The sequence below is a fragment of the Vipera ursinii genome (genome assembly GCF_947247035.1).
Source record: "Vipera ursinii genome assembly, chromosome: 4".
Classification (NCBI taxonomy): Eukaryota; Metazoa; Chordata; class Lepidosauria; order Squamata; family Viperidae; genus Vipera; species Vipera ursinii.
Genome location: NC_139514.1, coordinates 19526023 through 19551931, shown reverse-complemented (window position 1 = coordinate 19551931; position 25909 = coordinate 19526023). Strand labels below are relative to the sequence as shown.

The window sequence follows — 25909 nt, the reverse complement described above, 5'->3', positions numbered from 1 at the left end:
CGTTTTCAAGAAGATATTGAATTTGCAAAAATATTCAATGGTCAGAGAAAGTCAATAGGAATGTAATGCCATCAAAATCTAGTCACCACTCATGAATGTCATAGTTGAAATGCTCAGTGTGGTGCTTCAAAGAAATATAATTATGTACATGTAAATGGACACATTAAGGCACTTCTTCCAATGCACTTTCAGTAATGTAAAATTTAACAGCAGTACTTAAGTTAGATGCAGAATGCCATTATCAGCTCATAGTTATATTCATATTTGTATTTGTGAAACATTCTGATCTTCTGAGAAAAGCACTAAAGTTCCAGGATTCAGGAACTTCGTGAAAAAAACAAAAAGAGCATTTTATTTAAAGGGTATTATCACAAGCAGCAGTATGAATTTAATTCAACAAAAATAGCTAATTAAACGATGTTAAGTTCTATCATTCATCCAAACTGTAGAAAAATGAGCCACAGCAAGCATTATATACTTCTTGTAGCTTGCCCGCACAATATTTATTTTTTTTAAAGTCATCTTCATCCATTTTTCTATCTAGCAGAAGTGTGTGAAAACACCACTTGGCTACTAGAAAAAGGCATTAAGGTTGTATGGTTTAACTAAATAGGGCTTCCTAGAGTCCACCTGTTTTCAGGTGGTCAAATTTTACACACAAGCAAAGGTCATGTCATGCAACCCCTGCTCCAGATTCACTATCATTTCTGACAGATAGTCCACAGCGTGTTTGAAGACCTCCAGCCAGAAGTGGCACTCATGTGGCAGTCTGTCCTACTGGCTAATTGCTCCTAAACTCCTTTAGCCTGAACTTACTTATTTCAATTGTTCTATTAACACAAATGAGGATATTATTTGTATTTTCAGTACCTGCAAGACACTCCATTCTGTGCTTGTAATTCTATTTTTCTTCTCAAATACAGAACTTTATTTATGTTAAATTCCATCCTCTTCATTTCAGTCCATTGCTCAAACCTGTCTAAACCTTTTGGAATCTTCTCTCTGCCCTACAGTATTGGCTACTTTTCCCAATTCTATCACATACACACTTGATAAATATCCCCTCAACTTTCTCATCCAAGTCACTAATAAAAATGTTGAACAATACATGGGCCAGAAAAGAGCCCTCTGGCACCTGCTATTTTCTTCAAAGGTGAGATGAAACTATTAACAAGCACTCTTTGGGTACAGCCATTCAGGCAACTGTGAGTCAGTGGCATTATTGAGATTCGTGAGATTCTAGCAAACCCTCTTGTTGTCACAATAAGAGAGGACAAAATTTGCTGTACTCTGACTCTTGGCAAAGTTAGATTCTCACAAGTTGTCTGGAGAATTGAAGCCTTCCATTATTATTATATTTTTTCAAAGACTGGTCATCTGAGACAAAAAGGTTGCAATGGTATCTACTTGCTCAGAAGGTCTGTCTGATACCTTATTCCAAGCTTGTTATTAGATACTACAGTAACAGGCTATTAATTCCCTGTGCTGACCTAATATCTAGTATTATCACTTCTGAAGTTTACTTACCATCAAATGTTGAAGCAGAATTCCCAGAGTGTAAGAGCTGTCAGGAGGTAATAATAACTCATACAAAGTTTAGCTGGCCCACTTACCTCTTCTAAAGCCTTTAAATGCTCAAGGTTGTTTTTAGCCTTGCTGAGGGCTTTTTCTATGTCTTGCAGAATTTTGCTGTCCTAAGAGGAATCAAAGGGAAGTAGTTAGAAGTGTGCTATTCTAGAACTCCATCCATCCATGCATCAAATTTATATCTCACAAGTGACGCTATGTGGCATACAATAATTAAATAAAAACAATACATATAACAAAACAAGCCTTTCAAAATATAAAAAGCCAGCATTAAAAAAATCAGAGAAGTTAATTAACATTTTAAAATATATAGAGAGAAAGAGATAGAGAGAGAGAGAATGAGTATATATCCACCTCAATAGTGGAACCCTGGTCACATAACCAGATCATAAAGGATTTCTGGAACATCAAGAGGGATGGAGCTAACCTAATTTTGAGGAAAGAATGTTCCATAAGTTGAACACCATGGCAGAGAAGGCTTGCCACCTAGGTCCTACCAAATATAAGTCCCTGGCAGATGGTATCTACAATATGCTTTCTCTGCTGGATCTAATGAGAATCGATCATATAATCGGAGAACAACAAAACATTTTGAACTAACAAGTCCAGTTGCCATGACCTAACTTCTAGACAACTCTACCTGGATGACTAAGAATCTTCATTGACAATTAGGTAAAGGTTCCCCCGCACATGCGTGCTAGTCGTTTCCAACTCTAGGGGCTGGTGCTCATCTCCATTTCAAAGCCGAAGAGCCAGCGCTTGTCTGAGGACGTCTCTGTGGTCATGTGGCCAGCATGACTAGATGCCAAAGACACACGGAACGCTATTACCTTCCCACCGTAGTGGTCCCTATTTTCCTACTTGCATTTTTACGTGCTTTCGAACTGCTAGGTTGGCAGAAGCTGGGACGAGTAACAGGCACTCACTCTGCTACGCGGCACTCGGGATTCGACCCGCCAAACTGCCGATCTTCTGATCGACAAGCTCAGCGTCCTAACCCACTGAGCTACCGCATCCCTTGTTTCATTGACAATTAGGGGACTACAAATTTCAATTCTGACCCTTAAAATTTCAAACTGCATCTTACAAAACTAACACATGTGTCAGAGCAGAAATAAACCATCTATGCAAGATCCAATCTGGGCCAATCACTGGGATCAGAAATTTTTGTCTTCCAAGCTTTCGGACTTGTGCTGGAGCCCATCTTCAGGGAACTTCTCTCTAAGCTTGGAAGACTAAAACCTCTGGTCCCGGTGATCAACCCAGATTAGATCCTGCAACATTATCCTGGGACATTCACCTTTATTCATATATTTGCCTTTATTCATAAACCATTTATAGACAAAGGGCACTTATTGCACATGTTAAGATAACTTATGGGTATGCTCTCGGAATGAACGTTTTGGGGTGGGGTTCTTTATTCCCACAAAGAAATAAGCAGTTACAAATCACTAATTTACCACGTCTACCTGCCAACAGCTCATACAGAATACTTAACTAAGCTTTGGCTTTCTATTGCGAAAGTGTACACACTTCCAAATAAAGTAGCTAGCTTCCACTCCTATGGTTTATATTTTCTATGGGGACCATTTAGGCCCAGGACATCCTTAGAAAACATTATGAATACTGATTGACTTTTTAAATGGGTAGGTAGATTTTGTTTTCCAGCAATTAGCAATGACCTCAAATTTTATACTACAACACTCTTGTGTTAAGGCAAGAGAACTTTAGAAAAAGAAAAGTCCTGCAAATCACACATCACAATAAGATAAACGTTTAAGCAAATCAGCTATGTGATGGATAACCAAAGAATGCAATTATTAAAGCAAAAAGAAAACATCCACAAGGAGTAACTCTCCATACAATAAACATTTTGAAAAAGTCTAATCATATTTATCAAATTTGACTTTATCATAGTTTTAAGTCCATAAAGACCCAAATTACTACAAAAAGAATTGCTCCATAATCTTATCCTCCATATTTAAATGACATGGTAAGAAGGAATATTGATGTTATTGAAAGGATACATACTGCAGGGTTTTTTCTTTCTAACTATAGGAAGTATTCCACTAAAAGGCTAAACAAGTACTTTTTCTTAAGCCTATTAGTTGTTCAACATATTCTTATACACTAATTCTTAGCACGTAATGTTTAAAAGACTTAATACTTATGATGGCCTATTAAGAACACTGTCATTACATTTTGCACAGGTTTGGCTCAAAACACTTTATAAGGCTTCAATTCTACATCTATCATTCTAAGAAGAAGCCTTATTATACTCAAATGGAACTACAGTAAAACCTTTTTATGTCCCAATTGAAGGGAAAAGCCATGTGTCCATTAAGCCCAAATTTATGTAATTTCCATGTATTAAAATGTATGTAAAATCACATTCTATACATTTTCCTTTAAAGTCCATTAAACAAGGATTGGTAAAATAGAGATTTTATCACACTTTCAAATAATATGACAGGTTCTACACAGTATCCAGAATCAGAGTATCTTTCAAATATGCTCTAAGACACTTTCATAATATTCACCCATTATTTGCACGTAAAAGATAAGACAAAATATCTTGGTATTTTGTAAAAATCAGCATTTCTAATTGCTGTGTTAACATGCACTTTAATAAATAGAAATAAAGCAGTTAGATTGTTCACATACCATGTTGACTGTAGATGCCTTCAAAGGTAATTGGTGAATTGTAGTCCAACTGGGTTGTGAACTTTCTTAATGCTGCAATCCTATAATCCTGTTAATCCTATAAAGTCAAATCAAACTATATTTTTACATTTTCTTGAATTGCTGCACTTGACTGCTTACTAAAAGTGGATAAATTGAGAAAGTGATTTAAAGGAAGTTAGGAGCACACCAATGATTGGAATAAATGATAATAATAATAATAATAATAATAATAATAATAATAATAATAATAATAATAGTAATAATAATGATGATGATGATGATGTTGGAAGGGACCTAGCCCAACCCCCTGCTCAGGCAGGAAACCCTATACCATTTCAGACAAATGGCTGTCCAGTCTTTTCTTAAAAACTTCCAGTGTTGGAGCATTAACCGCTTCTGAAGGCAGGTTGTTCCACTGCTTAATTGTTCTAACTGTCAGGAAGTTTCTCCTTAGTTCTAGGTTGCCTCTCTCCTTGACTAGTTTCCATCCGTTGCTTCTTGTCCTGCCCTCAGGTGCTTTGGAAAATAGCTTGACTCCCTCTTCTTTGTGGCAGCCCGAGATATTGGAACACTGCTATCATGTCACCCCTAGTCCTTCTTTTCATTAAACTAGACATACCCAATTCCCGCAGCCATTCCTTATATGTTTTAGCCTCCAGTCCCCTAATCATCTTTGTTGCTCTTCTATATACTCTTTCTAGTCTCAACATCTTTTTTACATTGTGGTGACCAAAACTGGATGCAGTATTCCAAGTGTGGCCTTACCAAGGCATTGTAAAATGTTATTAATACTTCACGTGATGTTGATTCTATCCCTCTGTTAATATAGCCTAGCACTGTGTTGGCTTTTTTGGCAGCTGCAGCACACTGCTGGGTCATATTTAAGTGATTGTCCACTAGGACTCCGAGATCTCTCTCACAGTTACTACTATTGAGCAAGGTACCCCCTATACTATACCTGGCAATGGGGTGGGCGTGGTTTCAGTATGATGCATCTGGCCCACGGGCTGGCAGTTTGACATGCCTGCCTTACATAAAAGCATGTGCCTACTCATTTCACATGGAGGTAAAAGTTGAAAATGTTAATTTTCAGTCAGTGGGATTCTTAAAAGTATATATGAGTCCTTTGGGAAAGGGCGGTATATAAATGTAATAAAATAAATAAATAAACAAACAAACAAATAAATAAATAAATATTTATGGAAAATAAGAAAATATGAGGTCAGGAATGAATGAGAAAAAAATAAAGGTGAGCTATATTTATTAATTGCATACAACTATTCAATTAGTAAAACAAGTTGGGGGGAGTTTGGTTTTAAATTGTTGTTTTAGAATAGTATTGTTTTTAACTGAGCACTGATTTAATCTTTGTTTTAACTTTTGTATTGTATTGTATTGTTATTTATATGCCCTGTGAACCGCCCTGAGTCCCTAGGGAGAAGGGCGGTATATAAATTAAATAAAACGTAAACGTAAGTATATTTATATGGTTTGCTCATGTAGAATGAAAATTTAATTATAAAATGAGTATATAAAGAAAGAAGAGATGGGTTGAGAGAAAAAGATGAATTTTAACAACAAATGATTCTCTGAACTGGCATAGGAAAATGGAGGATGATGTATGATTTGCAAGGACAAAAAATGATTAAAAACTATCATTAATGGTACTGGTGAAAAACAAAAAGGAAATCTTATTTCCTGCCTCCAATTTCTTTTGCTTACTATTTTCTTTCTCTTCTTCTGCACTTTGTATAACACTATTTATCCTAAAGGAATATGTTGTGCCTATATCACTTTTAATGGTTGGGTTCACATATCACATTGCTCCAAAAATGCAACTGGTCTGGTTTCAATTTTGGATGTTGCATGAATATGCCATGAATCTATTATAAAAATGATGTGGTTCAGCACAATGTGTCTTCCCCATTTTGTTTCTCATTAATCTCATCATTCAAAATTCTTTCTCCAAACAAAACCAATCATAAGGATCCTTGCATTCAGCAAAGTTAATGTAGCCCACAAATGCCTAAGCAAGTGTTAACTCATTCTGTATACTAAGGACCTTCCGCTTTTTTCTAGTGGTTACTCCAGCCCATGTCAATTTTTTTTGCACACAGATCTTTTATGTTTATACAAATTAAGATGAACTTTTTTTCAAAATATAAAGCCATCTATTCTAAAGAAGTAAAAAAAACCTCAACCAGTAAAGTATTTTTATAAACCTTAGATGGCCCTTGGAATGTTGCATAAAAATGCTTCATTTCAGTTTAATACAGGACCACCGTGTCCTTTGCGCTGTATTGCTCTGAATTGCTCTCAGTACCTTAAAACATAAAACTACTTGGGTTTTTTTCCTCCAAAACTGGATTTCTGAAGAAAATGGACAAAACCTGAGACATACAACGAAGTGGTCAACCCTGTTTCTGTAAAGAGCTGGGAAGTCTTAGTTCTTAAATATTCATTAAAGAGCATGGCGCATCTCAGTCCCAAACCAAACGTCCTCAAAAAATTTTAACTGCAGATGCAGCATGCTCAGTAACAACTTCCATCATCCACAGCCAGCATTGTTGTTGTTGTCGTCGCACCCCGGGTATGGATGATAAGCAACTCCCACCTGAAATTTGGCTCGGTGAGATTTGCTCCGAGTAATAAATTCTTAGGGCAAATCTCCGCACCTTGCCGAATTCCTCCCTCCGAGAAAGGAAAAAGGGAATGGCTGGCCGAGACCGGGCAGGGCTCCAAGTTTCACGATTTTAATGATGATCCTCCTCGTCGCTGTTAACGAAGGAGATGGCAGGAAAAGCAAAAGGTTCCACTCACCCCGCCAAAACTGAAGAGAGCCAAGGAAATTCCTCGCCTCTTTCCTAAGCGAGCTCAACCAAGACCCGGCATCACGTTTCCATTGCTTATTAGATTGCAATAATTTCTAGACGTGCTTACGGCAAACGTTAAGGTTCACCGAGGGTGGCGGGGATTGTGACTTAAGTGAGCACGTCCACAGGACCAATTTACACCCCCGTGTTACAAGATAAGACCATGCCGCTTGGCCTGGTCCCGCGTGTTGCCTGTGCGGCTTGTTTCCGAGTTGCAACTACTCCCCCCCCCCCACACAGGCTCATTTAGCAATCGCGTCCTAGCCTTGTTGCATTTGCTATTTTTTATGTTTGTGCTGCAAACTTCTCCTTCGTTTGGAGATTGGCCTCCGAGCAACCAGAGCTTTTCCTTGCACGGAAACCTCCTCCAACCGCCTCCGTTACAAAGCGAGACGGGCACCCCGGTTTGCCGTCACATCACCTGGGGAAGCGCTCAGGGAGCCCCGTCGAGTTGGTACTCCGCTCTGCCGGCACCCCTCGAAGGGAATCTTCCACCGAGCCGAGCCTTATCTACCTTCTTGAAAACCGGAGACTGGCGCCATTTTTACTTGAGTTTTATTCAACCCAAAATTACCACAATATTGCGCTAGTTAGTCTGTAGAACTAACCAGCAAGTCAACTTTCCCTTCTTCCCCCTATTTCTGGGCTTTACTTGAGTGACGCTTCTTTTTCCACCAATGGTAATGCCTTAGCGTCCTTGAGATAACCAATCGCTGTACCGCAAGCACCCTAGAAACTGGCTGGAGAAGGGAGGTCCTTAGTTGAAATGTTATTAGCTGTGTCAGGCTACATCAAGAAGTAACGTTTATTACCACAATTTTGACCTTTAGGTTTCAAGGCTCCATCTATTGGGAACTGTGATAATATATATTTTTTATAGTTGAGAGATAACTGTATACCATTGTGGGAAGAATCCAGAGAAAGAAATATTTTGGGAAATATTAAAAAGGCAGAATATATTTCCCCCAAAGGATTTTAAAGGCAGAAACCAAAACAAACAAACAAACAAACAAACAAACACACACACACACACACACAGCTGGGATTTCAAAGAAAGATCCCTAGAATCAACAATCCCTCACACCAAAAATCCAACAGTCATCAGCCCCAGCCCCAGGGAAGCAGGATATGACCTTTGGGACATAATAGGATTAACTCACCACTATCAGAATACCAGAAAGGCACACTTGGACTCAAGTCAAAGTTCATGCCACAGGAACAACTCCAGACAAAAGCTCAAGAAGGTATAAAAACCCACCACTTTCTACTACATATAGTCAGTTTTTCCAGAGCTATCTTTCTGTCTGGCTCTCCTCTTCAACAAATTACGACCTTCTTTCTAAAGCAGTCTCCATTTTGATTATTCCCGGCCTGGACTGGACCCTGATGAAGATTTTTCTTTTGACATCTTTAAATTCCTAACACTGCTGAATTCAGTTTGCATGTGATATGAATGTGCCTGCCCTACCCCCTGTTCTTAAGCAAAATATTTCTGTAAAAATGTAGTTTACTTATTTACACAAAAGACCACTGATTAAACGGTTATATCAGTACCAGTTTAACTTTTCAACAGGTGTTTTTGTGTTACATTCTAAACCATAGTTGATCATGGTTTGCTCAATGCAGTTTTCCTTGTTGGCCCAATTCTGTAGCTTGAAATATGTTGGCTAATTTTTGACACAATGATTTGTCTGTATACTATCACATTTACCTTCTCTTAATAAATAAGTCCCAATACATGCAATGCTAAGTAAGTGACATGAAAGTTTATTTATTGTCTATCTATCTACAAGAGTTATATAGCCACCTATATCATACTATGACTAGGTGGGCTCGTAAGAATCCATGAAACAAAAACAAAGATAGCTTTCCCCAAAGCAGTAGACCAAACATCCTTGCATCTCAACTCCTATCCTAGCCCAATGTTTGGGGGAAGAGCCAGGTCTTCAAAGCCCTCAAGGCTGGTGAAGAAAGATAAATTAGGTTTTCTACTTAGGTTTTGATAGACAGACCTTGTTTTTTTGTCTCTTTCTGACAGATATCCTCCATTCTATAGCAAATGAAGAATAACTAACCGTCAGTTCCTTGGGGCCATTTGAACACAAAATAAGTCTATCAAAGAAAATGCACTATTATGTAAATATTTTCTGGCGTGATCAATGATCCCAATACTATTATTATTATTGGGATCATATTAGTGTTGTTGTTGTTGTTGTTGTTGTTATTGTTATTATTGTTGTTGTTGTTATTATTATTATTATTATTATTATTATTATTATTATTATTATTAATTACTGGGATCATTGATCACACCAGAAAATTATTTAGTAATACTTAACTTGTTGAAATTCTAAACTTACTGTTTACATTTTTTCTTGTCTAAATGGGATTATACAAGACAGACCTTTGAACCTAACCAGAGGATTAATGATTTATTCATTTAATTTCTATAGAAGCATTGTCACATCATACCAAAACTATTTTTTTATCATACCATGTAACTTTATTTGGATTTGTAAGGAAATTACATGATACTAGGCATGTTGATACACTTTCCACATTGCAAGTTACTAAAAAAACATGGGGACCAGTTCACGGGTAGGGGAATATATATATTTGCTTGAAGCTATTTTGTTTTCCTTTTTATAGTTCATGAAGTCACCAAGTCCTAGAAGCAACCTGTGAGTGCAATTGTAAATTTCACAACTGTTGTCTCGGTACAGGAGAGCAAGGCATGATTGTTCAAGAAGATGGGACTATTGCCTTACTGGCTGGCATGTACTGTACTATGATTTGCTGAAGGCACTTAGCAAACCCTGAGCTCTACAACCAGATGCTAAATGTACTTGAATTCATGCAGGTTGAAGCCAAAGACATGGCAACAAAGAAGAACACTGGGGATGATTTCAACATGGAAAGAATTGCAGTGTAATAAAACGCCATGTATCTACAAATTTTTAAGTATGCATACTGATGCCAGAAAAATATTAATATAGCTCTACAAATCAGCTCAACCAATATGGCTGTCACTTAAATGAAGAAAGGGGGGGATTGCTTGTTAATGTTCTTTTGAATCGTTGCATAATTGCATGTCTGTAATTAACTGTCAAGATTCTTTGAGGCGTAATGCACAAAGCAGCCAGCAAATCTGATAGATACTTCTAGACTGCAAATGAGTTTTCTTTCTCCAAATAGCTTATATACTGACTTTTACAGTTCTATATCTGATTCTTTCAAGATCTTAGTGTTTTTCTTATTATTACTTTGTGGGAAAAGCACAATCAAATTAGCAATGTGATTTGAGATTTATGACAGGCACAAAAATTAATATTTGTACATTTTGCAAACATTTATGGTGTTATATTGTACTCATTTATATCCCAGAGAACTGAATTTGCTTTTCCTTAACTAGATAACCAATAAAAATATTTAAGAATATTTTTTTAAAATAGTTTAAAGTCAAATTAGATTTCCCTCCTTCTCTTCTGGAGAAATTAAGGTACTGGACTTGTTTAGTTCTAGTGAAAAGAAGGGGTGACATGATAGCAGGATTCCACAATTTGAGGGGCTGCCATAAAAAAGAGGCGATCAATCTATTTTCCAAAGCACCAGAAGGCAAGACAAAAAGCAATGGATGGAAACTAACCAAGGAGAGAAGCTTTTAAAAATATACTGGACAGCCACTTTCTGGAATGGTAGGTCATCTGCTTGAGTAGGGGGTTGGACTAGAAGACCTTCAAGGTCCCTTTTCCAAAAAATAGTAATAACTACAATTTAAGGGAATAGGAAAAGTGAAATCACAAGAATGAACTTTATTTTACTTGATTGTTAGGTTACTGTTGAGAATAAATGACTTACATCTTCTAGAAAATTATATGACTTTTGTGTTTCTCAATGCATGTACTTAATATAATCATTTACAGTTGAAGAAGCTTTCTTTTAATCTGAGGAAGTCTTTTTCTATCTCTATGGAGCTAATTCTTCTCCTAAAGAATTCCTCGGAAGAGAATTTCCAGGAGGCAATATTTTCTTCTACAAAAATTTCTTTTTCATACAGCTGTTAGAACTGAAGACTCAATGCATTTTCAGAAACTGACTGAATTGAAATTCAGTGCCAAGTCATGGTTTGCTTAACTTTTTTTGTCAAATAAACTACAATTGGTCAGGTTCATACTTAATGCTAATCCGTAAAATATGATTTTTGAACAATGGCTCAGCTTACCAAAGTATTATGACCTAGTGCAGTGTGTGAAGCCAGTTGTTGTTTCTCAGCTGAGGAAATCCACTATTGAAGATCAGAGAGACTCTTACATATTCATCTTTCTGCCTATGATTAATTTCCTAATATTTTTCAAGAACCTGAAATGCAGCTAAAGACAAGAGAATCATTGTTTTGAAAAATATGTTGAGCAGCTTAATCAAATCTGTTCAGTAACATGAAAAATGTTTACTAATCTAATAGAAGACTAATGTATGGCTTTTTATAAATAATTTTGTTTTGAAAATTTACAAGCTAAGATCCATAATCTGTATCACAGTGTGTTTATTGCTCACAAGCTGTTGTTTCCTCCATAGCCCCCCCTTTTTGATAACAATTTGTCTTAGGAACAATTCTGAACTTCTTTGGTTGAACCAGTAAACACATTATTTCTGGATTCTTTTTCCACCAAACCCACAGGCCTGTATTTGTGGGATGTTTTTCTGTGCCTCGCAAACTAGTAGCCGACTGGCCCCCATACATGTTAATATTGGAGTGGGTTTGACATCATGATCAAAAGCAGTAATTTTGTATTTCCTGGGAAAGATAAGTGTTGTCTTTTCTAGTATTACTTCAAAGAAGGTGACCTTTGCAAACCTTCAGATGTTTGTCTTGAAAATGTCATAGCGTACAGCATCAACAAATCAGTTATAATGTGCTTGATATGTAAACTACAGTACTCAAGTTTCAAGGGCTAAATAAATGAGAATCTGTCTTTGCAAAGAACTGCAACTTGATTAGTTTTTAATACATGGTGACGTCTTCTGAATTCTTAAACATGTCAATTTATCACCTGATGACATACTGAGGTATGTATCTAATCATAGTATTACAGTTTCTTCTCTTGTCCTGCCGAACACCAAGATTCATAAGATATTTCCCTGCATGTTCAAAAAAATGTAGGATAGAATTGTTTCTTGTTTTGGTAGGATAGGTTTAATTATTAGAAGCCATGGATATATTGTACTTTTGGCAAGTTCACACAATGATAATCATGTGAGAAATTTAGGAATATTCAGGATTGACTGTTGAATCTTGAAATCTTTACATGGAGCAGCTGTTTATGAGAATAGTGTAAATCTGTTATGTAGCCAATATCACTTCAAGATCTATTTATTTATTAAATTGGTTTATTTTAAAGCACCGGATAAGGAAGAGGGAAACATATATTTTCTATGGAACATGCAAGATGAGATTTGTCTAATGTATCAAAATATCCACTATATCACTGTATTGTCTATGTTACACAATTCATATGTAACTGTTTAATTTTAGTCAAAAATATCAGCACAGTACTCAGAAAAAATATCAGCAAAAATATCCTTTTTGTTTTCCTGAAAAAATCTTTTGCCAGCATTTCTTTGAGTCACATTTTTATGCTTTTCCAAAAAATAGTAATAACTACAATTTAAGGGAATAGGAAAAGTGAAATCACAAGAATGAACTTTATTTTACTTGATTGTTAGGTTACTGCTGAGAATAAATGACTTACATCTTCTAGAAAATTATGTGACTTTTGCAAGTTGCAGAACAAAATCCTGAAGAAAAAATTATTAAAACATCTTTATTGCCTTTGATAGCACATAGGCAACAAGCTGAAGAGACATTATTGATTGCTATGAATTTCAGTAGGATGGAGGAGTAGAATGCTGCTTAAGGTAAAGGTAAAGGTTCCCCCGCACATGCGTGCTAGTCATTTCCGACTCAAAAAAGAGGCATACATTATTCTTAACAATTCACTTGTCATATGCACATTTTCTACAAAATTATGTTGGAATGATGACTTAATGTTATGAGCCATGTTGCTTGGGAAATCTAGGATTTGCAACCTGAACTTTATAGTATAGAGCTCAAAGATGAGTGAGGGCACCTTCTAGATGAGAAGTTTTTAAGTCACAAATGTTTGGGCATTTCAAGTTTTATTTCAGTTGATCACTGTTTGGTCTTCTGACATATGGATAGAATAGTAATCAATCTTTTCTTTAAAAATGTCCCTTTGTCATCCTGAGCCCATTTTACTATTACTCCTTTTGTAATTATTCAGTATCATTATTACTAGGAACCTCAGGGAGGTCACTGAGACAAAAGATTGATGAACATAAACTTGTGATGCCTGGTAGCTGTTTGGCTCTGACTGATGTGATAATGGCACTTTATTCTGACATTTGATTATGTTGCCATAATTCTGAAAATGTCATGCTTATTACCAAAATTAAATGTCAACATTTTCAGCTGCATAAATCTGTAATGATCAGGAATGGTAAAAAGTAAAAGCCTTCGTTCATTACTTAGTGACTTTTTCCCCCCTCTTGTGCTTGGAAAAATCATCTGTTTCCTTTCTGGCATAAGTCAGTGACAGAGATAAATTCTGACAGCTTCCCTCAACCTCCTGCACCTCTATGTTACAGCTACAGTATTGTACAGTTCAATAATTATTTTAAAAACCACCAAACTTTACTTCATCTGGTAAGTCTTTTCATTGGCATATCTTTCAAAATCAAAGTTAAAAAAAATTAAAAGGGTAGCCCTTGTCCATATCAAAATTTTCTGTCTTTGCTGACAGCTAAGACAGACCCCAAACATAATATGACTCTATGTTGGGTGAACCATCCATATTTAATTTAAAGTATAGCTGATCAGTTAGAGTGCTTAAATCCAATTATTTAGTTATGTTTAGTATACTATGGAATGAATACCATAATGTAGTTTAGTTGATTTTGGCTTATGTGAATCCAACCACTCTGGCTTGTTCAACAAATGATTTAAAGCAAGCCATGGTTCATGTAGGGCAGGGGTGTGAAACTCAATTTCATTGAGGGCCGCATCAGCATTGCGGTTGCCCTCAGGGGGCCGGGTGGGTATGGCCAGGGTGGGTGTGGCCTACTGGGTGGGCATGGCTAGAGTGCGTATGGCCTACTGGGTGGTCGTGGCCAGCTCTACATTGTTCACATCAAGGGTGCCTATGGGGGCCTGGGCAGGAGTGGGACAGATCTGAGGGTCTCTGGCAGGAGGAGGGTCTCTGGGCCAGGGCCAAGGCAGTGGGGGGCCATTCCCTCACTGTTTCCAGGATGGCTTTGCGGGCCACATGAAACCACTTCGCGGGCCGGATCCGGCCCCCGGGCCTTGTGTTTGACACGTCTGATGTAGGGTATGAACTCTAACAAGTTTAAGTTGAAATCCAGGCATCCAGTATTTCCTTAGTAGCATCTTATGATGTTATTTTTTTAATGTCAGTTTTGATTCCTGCCACATTCCAGGACATATCCCTGCACTTTTCTTTGTTTAGAAGTATTTTGCTGTGCCTTTTCCTTAAGGATGAGAGAAAGTTGAAGATCACCCAACATTCAGCTGGCTTGTGTCTAAGGTAGAACTAGAATTCATGGTCAGCTGGTTTCAAGCCTAATGCCATAACCATGGCACTAAACTAGTTCTTGCTTTATGCAATATACTTTTCTTTTAAAAAATATAGCCCCATAAAACTGATTAATTTTTTTAAAATTAACAAAGGTTTCCTTACCCCAAGAAAAGAGCATTTTCTAGGAAAATACTCTACATCTGTATGAACTATTTTCATAAGGCATAATCTAGAATTTCCTTTCATTTAGTTATCTTGCTTGTTTCAGAGCATTTCATAGTAGTATGCATTTATTGCCAAAATACACATTGTCCTTAAGATCTGTGTCAGGATTTCACAGTAAAACAACAGTTGAAAGAAGCAGTGATAAGCTACTTCCCTGCTATTGCCAAGATCATTAAATGGAAACATCTAAGAAGTCACCAAAATTTAACTTGGCAAGAGGGAAACTGTAGTCAACTATCCCTACCATGAATGGCCATAGAAAAAGATTGTCACAATGGCTAGGTAATATTTAAATCAATTTAAATGATATTGAGAAAGAATAGAACAGATACTTTGAAGCTGCCAGTTAACATTTGCTGCTGGACTGTAAACTGAGAAACCACACATGTACTTCATTTTTCCCATTAGGATTGCTTTCTTTGACTACTGTATAAAAATTTCAGTAACAATTTCTAAATTGGAGTTTTTCATATGAATTTGCAAAGGCAATTTGTATGTAGATTTGGGTCTTCCTTTTCATCTGATAATTTATTGAGTTAAATGTTTTGAATTTAATGCCCTGATCAGACGTAGTTTGTATAAGTTATAGCTAATAAGGCATAGTTGGCTATGACCACAAATTGTAGTAAGCCATAAACTAAATTATGGTTTACAAAACACAGAGGCTGAGGTTAAATATAATTTTGGTTAATAATATAATTTTGCCAAAACAACTAGACACAAAGATAGTTTATTCCCCCATGCTATCACTCTGCTAAAGTCCTAACTCTCACAGCACTGTCTTATGCCTAAAGATATTTACCCATATAGTAATTTGCATTGATATTGTCCTAGTCATCTTTTTTATCTTCTCATCTTTCTCACCTCTTAGCTTTCCTACTACCTTCTCCTATTGGTATATTAGGGTTTATTAATTGTTGTTTGTATTTTATGATTTATGATTGTATCTTATGATTTATGATCTATGACATCACTTTGTTGTTTGTATCTACACTGAGAGCTTATGCACCAGAGACAAATTCCTTATGTGTTCAATCACACTTGGCCAATAAAAAGCTCTGCTTCCACTTCCACTCCCACTCTGTAGGCTTATATATGTTTTATATGGGAACTTCAGTCTACAAAGGTTACTCACATTAATCCCCCAATTCCTAAACTTTTGCTTCTGTGTGCATTGCAGATTTTGCAGTCTTGTAATTTAAATGGTTTTAATTTAACTGTCTTAATTAGTTCTCAGTTAAGGGAGGATTAAAATACATTTCCCTCTAAAACATGTCATTAATAGACCTTTATTTGCTGTTGTTTGTCTTAATTCAGTTTAATAAGTATTAATAAACACATACTTGTTTTAACAGTTAAGGTATTATCTGTAACAGTTGTTGTTAGGAAAAACACAGTTAATTTTATATAGATGGCTTACATTATAGATACTTAAAGTGGTAGTGTTTCCTAAGAAAAATAAAGGGATTTTTATTACTGTAGATCAGGGGTGTCAAACTCAATTTCATTGAGGGCCGCATCAGCACTGCAGTTGCCCTCAGGGGGCCAGGTGGGTATGGCCAGGGTGGGCGTGGCCTACTGGGTGGGCGTGGCTACAGTACATATGGCCTACTGGGTGGGCGTGGCCAGCTCTACATCGTTTGCATCAAGGGTGCCTATGGGGGCCTGGGCAGGAGTGGTACAGATCTGGGGGTCTCTGGCAGAAGGAGGGTCTCTGGGCCAGGGCCAAGGCAGTGGGGGCCATTCCTTCACTGTTTCCAGGATGGCTTCGCGGGCCACATGAAACCACTTCGCGGGCCGGATCCGGCCCCCGGGCCTTGTGTTTGACATGTCTGCTGTAGATCTTTCAAACTTCATGATATGATACTGTTTATTGCTAAACAAGCATAAGTAAAGGATCTTCAAGCATTTCTTTACAAAGTGATGCAGACTGTTAAGTTTGTCCAATTTTTCATGTTTCAACTCTGTTTCTATTTAAGGAGCACCAAAAATGGTATCTTTTACAGGGAAATGCTTATCTCTTCACATTTATACTCCCAAGATACAGTTTGATAATACTGTGAAGACCTTCTTTAATTAAAGTAATATATACTCTCCTAGATTTTAAAGCATTACAGAAATATTTTTCTCTTTCATTCAGTTATGTCTGATTCTTGGAGATTGCCTGGACAAGTTCCTGGAGTTTTCTTGGCAAGGTTTTTTTCAGAAGTGGCTTGCCATTGCCTCTTTCCTAGGACTGAGAGGGAATGATTAGCTCAAGGTCAGCCAGCTGGCTTTGTGCCTAAGGCAAGACTGAACTATTCATCTCTAGCCTGATGCCTAAACCATCATACCAAACTGGACAAAATACTATTTCTGAATAAATCAAACGAAATAGGAATTGGCATACTTCAGATATTAGATCTAATTCTACAATATATCCAGAGTATTAACAGTGATGTTTAAGTACTTCTGTCAGTTAACTAAGTCTTAGGGCTAAAATAAGTAAGTTTTGCATTAGGCCTTAATCTGTAATTATTAGTTTAAAGTGCCTAACTGCAAGGCAGTTGTGAAAGCAGCTTTTTGAGCACCAAAAGACAGAGGCAAGTCAGAATATGTTTGCAATCACCTGCCAGCTGTGTTGAACATCAGCAATGACCTTTGTTGAACATTGGAACTGAATGGGCATTAGTGTAAAAGCATTCATTCTGGCAAAAGAAAGCAAAGGTAGTAGCAGTAGTAATAGGCAACTTGGGTGCAATCCCAAAACAACTGGAGCACCATTTGAACATGTTCAGCAAAGACAAATTCACCACCAGTCAATTGCGAAAGGCAGGTTTACTCAGAATAGCGTACATCCTGTGATGATACCACACCATCAAACATCTGCCTAGCCCAGGTCCTTGGGAAGGACTCGATAGATGGATAAAAATGCCAAATCCAGTCTGAACATTTGGCTGTGTGCGATAAAACATAATTGCAAAAGGCAGTTTTATTTGTAACGGCTTACATTGTATGATGATACCTTTAACACTATCAAACAACAATATCTACATATCTCATGTCCCTGGGAAGGGCTCAATAGGGTGAGTAAAAATGCTAAATCCAGTCTAAACCTCTGACCGACTGTGCAACCAACCATAGTAATAATAACATCAACTCCTTGGATTGTGTCATCGATCCCTGGGGATCAATACTGACCATTTTAGAGAACTGTGATTTACAGTAAAATTAGATACCATGTTGAAACTACATAAGACATTGGTTAGCAAGGACACCACCTCCCCACACCTTGCATCCATTCTGTTGATTCAAATCATGTAAATGTCAATGTTTAGAACACATAATAATGAGGCCAGCTTTCTTAATCAGGTATTCTCTAGATATTGAGCAGTGCCAAGCAAAGAAAATATATTTTTCCCCCTAAGATATTGGGCATCTCATTCAATTGCAGATAATTGCTGGAAGAATTATAAAACAATTCATGTACATGCCCTTTCTCTGATTGTTTGATCATCTCCAGCATTATGCAATCAACAATGCTTTAGTTAACCCCAGGGGGAGATATGGACAGTTATCCCATAAGACTTTTTCTAGTGTAGTACAGTCTTGGTCTATATACCAAACGAATGACCCATTGGGATCCCCATATCAAAATAACTTACCTTATGTCCGGCCAGAACTTGAAAAGAACATTCAACGTAGCACAGTATTTAAACAAAATGATCCAGTTAAGATCTGCATATGTGGGACTGATTGGGGTAGATTGTAAGGGCAACTCCGAAATATAATGTTACCATATTTTATCTATATCTTAAATTTGTATTTTATTACTATTTTAACTTAAATTGTATTTTAATTCCATTTTAAATTGTATTTTATGAAATTCCATTTCGGATTGTTTTTATCTAGTTTTGGTGACGGTTTGTTGCTGGAACTTTGTACTTTGATATGGCCCAAGGGCTAATCAATAAAGTTGTTGTTGTTAGTGTAGTACAGCTTCACTGCAAAAAAAGCTCTGCTCTAGAGACATTGGAGACTTCCTTCTACAGAGAAATGTGAAGAAACCACACCTTTTGTTCCCCACAAATTTGGTCATGATCTCAGTTATTTGTATTAATTTTTGCTTCTTGATGCATAAAATCAGCCATTTTATATCTGACAGCAGAAGTAGATAAGTTTACTCTTTGTTCAACACTATTTCTAATGCAAAGCTTTTTAATTACATATTCAACCACGCAAAATGTTCAGGTATTATCAAAGCAAGTTGGATAAGGTAAAGGTAAAGGTTCCCCCGCACATGTGTGCTAGTAGTTTCCGACTCTAGGGGCCGGTGCTCATCTTCGTTTCAAAGCCGAAGAGCCAGCGCTTGTCCGAGGACGTCTCTATGGTCATGTGGCCGGCATGACTAGACGCCAAAGGCGCACGGAACGCTGTTACCTTCCCACCGTAGTGGTCCCTATTTTTCTACTTGCATTTTTATGTGCTTTCGAACTGCTAGGTTGGCAGAAGCTGGTATGAGTAACAGGTGCTCACTCTGCTACGCGGCACTTGGGATTCGACCTGCCAAACTGCCGACCTTCTGCAATGTGCAAATGGTTTATCTTGAAGCTTTGTGATGTTATACAGTATTTTGGCCAATCAAAATGGAAGAAACATTGCTCAACTATCAGCAGGCACCTCATCATCTATATCACAGGTGTCAAACTCGCAACATCACGTGACGTGTTGCGACAAATTGCGACTTTTTCCCTATTGCCGGCAATGGGGTGGGCGCAGTTTTGGCATGACGCATCCAGCCTGCGGGCTGGCAGTTTGACACCCCTGATCTATATACTACTAAAGCTCTCCTGTTTATCACCTGCAATTAGGTAAAACATTATAGGACAAGTTTTGAATCAACATGCCACAAATGGGCATTCAGTATTGGGGTTCCTTGACTCCCATGGGATTGAAATTTGGAAAAGTTGTGACCACTTCAACGATCAAGTTTGTCATCATTTCCAACACTTCCTGCTAGCTTCTCACAAGGAAAGTCAATGGGAAAGCTGAGAGAAAGTCAGAATTTGCTCCTGCTCCCACTACTTTTTTGCCCACCTGTGGTCATTCTTTTCTTTTGTTGAGGTGAGAAATATCTTTGAAAAGATGATTAACGGGCTACAGGTTGTCTATCAATAAAACAGCTGGGCTATAGAAGTCATATGTGAAATAGCTCAAGTTCTATTTGTTTTCTTGTCCCAAAGTTCTCCTTGGAACACTGTGTACACTTCTGGTCATCACACCTTAAAAATAATGCTACCAAGATAGAAAATGTACAAAAAAAAGATGACCAAAGTGATTGGGGTGTAGCTTATTTACAATGAGATATTCCAGGAATGGGGCTTATTTAGCTTGGAATCAAGAAGGGCAAGGTAAGACATGATAGAACTATATAAAATTAGGCATAGCATAGTTCATATGGATAGTGAGGTCTTTGTTTCTTATCACAATGTTAGAATGTGTGAACAACCAGTAAAATTAAATGCAGAGGAATGCAGTTTTTACATAGCACAGTTTGCTGCTATCACTTATGTCTGCAGCTGATTTCAGCAGTTTAAAAACTGTTAAGATGATTCATGGGTCATCAATCTATCAACTGTTACTACTAGTATTGGTAGATTTTTTATTATTTCCAGAATCAAGGCAGGAAAATTCTGGTTGAAGGAAGCCAAAAGTGGAAGAGAGCAGGCTAAAATGTTTACAAGTAGCTCTGAATGGTCAATTAGATGAGGCTCTGTCAGACCCAGAAGAGCTATTATATTGTATCTATATATTTCTATTGTCTTTTTCAACATTAAAATAGTCTCAGAGAAGGGATTATTTTCTGAAGTTGATTTCTTCTGATTTGTTCTTTGCAACCTTCTAAATCATATTACGGTTTGCATTTTGATCATCAATCACAACTAATTTCAGTCTAAGTGAAATCGCTTGTTGAAATGAAAGAACAAGAATTGTTGGCATAATGATGCTGAAAAATGGATTTTCTGATGAAACAAAAAAGAATAAAAATAGCAAGTGCAACCTAAATATGATTCCTTATGCAATTAGGCAAAATGCTGGCCCTTTTTCAAGATGGCCTATAGTACTATTTCACATGAACAGAAAGGAAATGAAGATAAATCCTTTGAGATCAGTAATATCTAGATTTTCAGCCAGGGAAATCAATTATATTAAAAATACAAAGCATTTTTGGAAAACCTTACTTTTCTAACATTTTGAAAATTTGCCAAAGATTAACATAAAGAAATGTTGTTTGCTCTGTTTATGCAGGTAAACAAAAGGATTGCCATTGACAAGAAACGCTGATAATTCTTGAGTGGAGCAATCCCCATACATCTGAAGTAACTGATAGTGTTTAATTTGAATTAATAGGAGGCCTCTTGGAAGAAGCCTGGGCCTGTTTTAAATTTATTTTTAATTTACTGAGGCTGTAGTGGGTTGATAATTTGGTAATCTTTTAAAGTTCTTTTTACTAACAGGAAAAGGGGGCTTTACTATTGATAATATTACTTTTGTCAGTGCTTTATAAACACACACACACACACACACACACAGAGAGAGAGAGAGAGAGAGAGAGAGAGAGAGAGAGAGAGAGAGAGATGTATTCTTTTCAATTGAAGTTTTTTTTTTGTTTTGCTTTTTTACACCAAGCATGATAAAGTGTCCCTTCAACATTTGAACACATTTGAAATGCCTTTGTGTCGTATGTTCTAGGTAATTTCTCTGGTATCTTGTATAGATAGGCCTCAACCTATGATCACAATTAAGCCCAAAATTTTTGTTGCTAAGTGAGATAGTTGTTAAGTGAGTTTTGCACCATTTTACAATCTTTATTGCCACAGTTTTTAAGTGAATCACTGCGGTTGTTAACTTACTTACACAACTGTTAAGTGAATCTGGTTTCACCATTGACTTTACTTGTCAAAAAGTTGCAAAACCCGGGACACTGCAACCATTATAAATACATGCCAGTTGCCAAGCGTCCAAATTTTGCTCAGGTGACCACGGGGATGCTGCAATGGTCGTAAGTCTGAAAAACGGTCATAAGTCACTTTTTTCAGAGCAGGTTGTAACTTTGAACAGTTGTAAGTTGTAAGTTGAGGATTACCTCTACCAGCAAGACATCAATTTATAAAAATTATTTTTGAGATCATTACACAAAGTAAATTCCAACCCTTTTAACTACATATTTTCCCACTGATCCATCTGTATTCTACTCTTCTTATGGAGTCTGTTTTATGATCTGGTCAGCCTTGAAGAGTAGACATCATGCAATTTTTGATTCAGAAAGTGAAGAGGAACTAAAGAGCCTCTTCTTGCAGGTGAAGAAGGAGAGTGCAAAACTTGGGTTGAAACTAAACATTAAGAAAACCAAGATCATGGCATCCGGCCCTCTCAATTCCTGGCAAATAGATGGGGAAGAAATGAAGGTAGTGACAGATTTTATTTTCCTGGGCACCAAGATCACTGCAGATGGGGACTGTAGCCAAGAAATTAAAAGATGCTTGCTCCTCGGGAGGAAAGCCATGGCAAATCTAGACAGCACACTAAAAAGCAGAGACATCACCCAGTCAACAAAAGTGCGTATAGTCAAGGCTATGGTCTTCCCAGTTGCAATGTATGGCAGTGAAAGTTGGACCATAAAAAAGGCTGAGCGCCAAAGAATTGAGGCCTTTGAACTCTGGTGCTGGAGAAGACTCCTGCGAGTCCCTTAGACTGCAAGGCGATCAAACTCCTAGAGGAGATCAACCCTGACTGCTCTTTAGAAGGCCAGATCCTGAAGCTAAAACTCAAATACTTTGGCCACCTAATGAGAAGGAAGGACTCACTGGAGAAGAGCCTAACGCTGGGAAAGATTGAGGGCAATAGAAGAAAGGGACGACAGAGAATGAGGTGGCTGGATGGAGTCACTGAAGCAGTAGGCGTGAGCTTAAATGGACTCCAGAAGATGGTAGAGACAGGAAGGCCTGGAGGAACATTGTCCATGGGGTCGCGATGGGTTGGACACAATTTCACAACTAACAATTTTTGACTGATATTACCAAAGTGCTTGATAGATAAACTCCTTATATAACGTGGTCTGTGTACTTTTGAAGGCGCATGGGCCTCTGTTTGAAAAATAGGACTAAGACATTTTAAACTACGGATAGGTTCTGCCAGCTTGATATTCTTGGTTCTGTCACCAGTAGATACATTCCAGGGGTTCTGCTGCTTCTACCAACAAGGAGGTTCACATAGCCATATTTGCCATGGTGTTTATATCTTGGAAGTAAGGAGAATTTTCCTGACAGTAAGAACAATCAATGGAACAGCTTGCCTGCCAGTGTTGTGGGTGCTTCATCACTGGAGGTATGCAAGAAAAAATTGGACAACCCTTTGTCTGGGATGGAATAAGGTCTTCTGTCTTGGGCAGATGGTTGGACTAGAAGACCTTTGAGGTCCCTTGCAGCCCTATGATTCTATGAAAGCATAATTTTGCCTACTTCACAGATACTTGCTGTTACTGCCATCCATGGATACATGCAAATACTGCAGTTCCCTTGTAGTCCTTGTTAAGAACTATCTACTACTAAAAAAACCTTATTTGCTACAATTACTGAGGATAGAGCTTACTTACTTACAGGGAGCTTAGTTCTGCTCCCTGTACATTGTGGCTTAAGATAGGCTATTTTTTTAAGAAGGCAATTTTTTAACCAAATTCTAGATCATGTTTAGAAAGAGCCCTACTAAGGAACTTCCTCACCTGCAATCTGTTAGGCAGGTGATTTGAAAGAGAGCTAATATAGCAGTTCTAAGTTGCTTTGCTATGCTAGCTTGTTCTCACCCCAGGAGATTGACTATTTCTCCTGGCATTAGGTGACATCCAGCCGTCACTTTTCTTATCCCATATTAAAACAGAACTTGCAGGGCTGGTATTAAGGCAAAAATTGGGCAGTGGGTAACCAAACCATGGAAAATTATGTGAATATTTCCCTTATTCTGAGGAAAATATTTTTATTTAAATTACAGCTATTGTTTTTAATTTTTATCCCTATAAATATGCAGATCCATAGCTGAAAGTTTATAGCGGTTAATTATGTTATCAATAAAATCTATGACTGTCCTTGAATGGCAAATATTAGCAAATCTTTAACAGATCCTCATGTTGCTTTCTGATTTCTATAGCTTCTCTATATGCTTCAGAATGAAATGAAATACTGAGAAAAGAGGAACATTTTAGCTTTCTAGGATGCAAATCAATCATGGATTCTCTAATGATGATCCTTTATGGCAGTTAAACTGTAATGATAGGTAGCACAGATTCTGAAGATATATAAAAATACATTCTGTTAACATAGCAATCTGTTTTAATTAAAGAGCTATGGTAAGAAGAGGAAAAATCACTTATGATTCCCACTGGAAACTGTGACCAGCAGGAATTAAAACTCCACATAACTATTCTGCTTCTTTGTTTGCCCCCATCCATGTGTAAAAGCAGGAAATGAGGTGCAAAGCACTTTAGTAAACCTAATAAATAAATGTGTATTTTAAGAAAATCAACCTTTGTTCAAAGGCAAGAGAACTGATAGTAGACTATCAGTCTATAGGTCAATATAAGCGTCTCCTATCAATATCTGGGCCTCCTTCCTGGATACCTAGTGAATCAATGAAAGAATGAAGAGCATCTGTAGTCTAACTATATTTGATTTGAATCAATATTTATCAAATAAACTATTATTGGTTGTGTTTATAAAACACACTAAACTTTGATTTACAAGCTCTACTATCATAGCTGTGTTTATACAACAAAGACAAAGACAAACAAATCGTATTGGGATTTAGCATGATTATGGGTCTAATTCAACTCTCCATTTAGCAACAAAATTCCATTCCAACAACCAGATTGTTAAGCAAAATGGTCTTTAAGTGAACATTTGACTTAAAAATAAAAAAAGGCTTTGTGAAAATTTCAGCAAACCACTGTACCTACTGGGTATATATTACGGTCCAGTCTCAAAATTTAGAAGTGGTTATACTTCCCTAAAGTAGAATAAAAGGAATAAATGATTGGGGAACTAATAGAAGGAAAACACTGAAGAGTTGGTGACCATTAAGACTCATCTGGAACTTGTGTACATCAAGAACATCTGATCAAGGAAATAAAGTACACTTTCATTTAGTCTTGAAAAATCTAGAAATGCATGATTTTCAAGCACTTCTGCAAGATAGTACAGAAACCTAATGCCCTACTAGATTTGCTCTTCCTATTCAGATTTGCCAAGCTTCTGGATTCATTCAATAAAAACACAAACATTAAAAAGAAGGAATGGACTGTGAGAACAACACCTCTTTTGTTATTTGGTAAGCAGCTCATGATTTATATTTTAATATAAACACTGGATAAAAGTCCAAATATTGGAAAACTATGATCTATATGGCATACTTTGCAGCTTCTTCAAAGAGGACATGTACACACATGCTACTGATTGCAATATGTGTAAAGTGAAATCAGCAACAAACCCCTACTTCTCTGATTTACCATTCAGGGATTTGTTTTTATACTATAGTCATCATTAAATTATCTGAACAGATAATTCATTTTATTCATCTTTTATAAATCCTTGGGTTGTGTTTCTTCTTAATTTAAAAAAAATGCTTGCACATTTATATTCCTTCAGTCTGAGTGAAGTCAGCTTCTTCTAGTATGAGTAACTCATTATTCAGCAACTAGGGCCAACTTTGAAGAAGGAGAGTGCAAAAGTAGGCTTGAAACTCTACATTAAGAAAACCAAGATCATGGCATCCGGCCCTTTCAATTCTTGGCAAATAGATGGGGAAGAAATGGAGGTAGTGACAGATTTTATTTTCCTGGGCTCCAAGATCATCGCAGATGGGGACTGCAGCCAAGAAATTAAAAGATGCTTGCTC

The 25909-nt window shown here is 37.1% G+C and overlaps 1 protein-coding gene across 1 annotated transcript in view; it reads right to left on the bottom strand.

Annotated features, from left to right (window-relative positions):
- The window catches only part of RNF17 (ring finger protein 17), a gene marked incomplete at its 5' end in the record, with an annotated part of 84463 nt that overhangs the window by 45684 nt on the left and 12870 nt on the right, over positions 1 to 25909 (bottom strand). The window contains one exon of the mRNA XM_083362604.1: positions 1614 to 1694. Within this exon, the coding sequence (XP_083218730.1) occupies positions 1614 to 1694 (81 nt within the window). The remainder of the gene's footprint in view (positions 1 to 1613; positions 1695 to 25909) is intronic.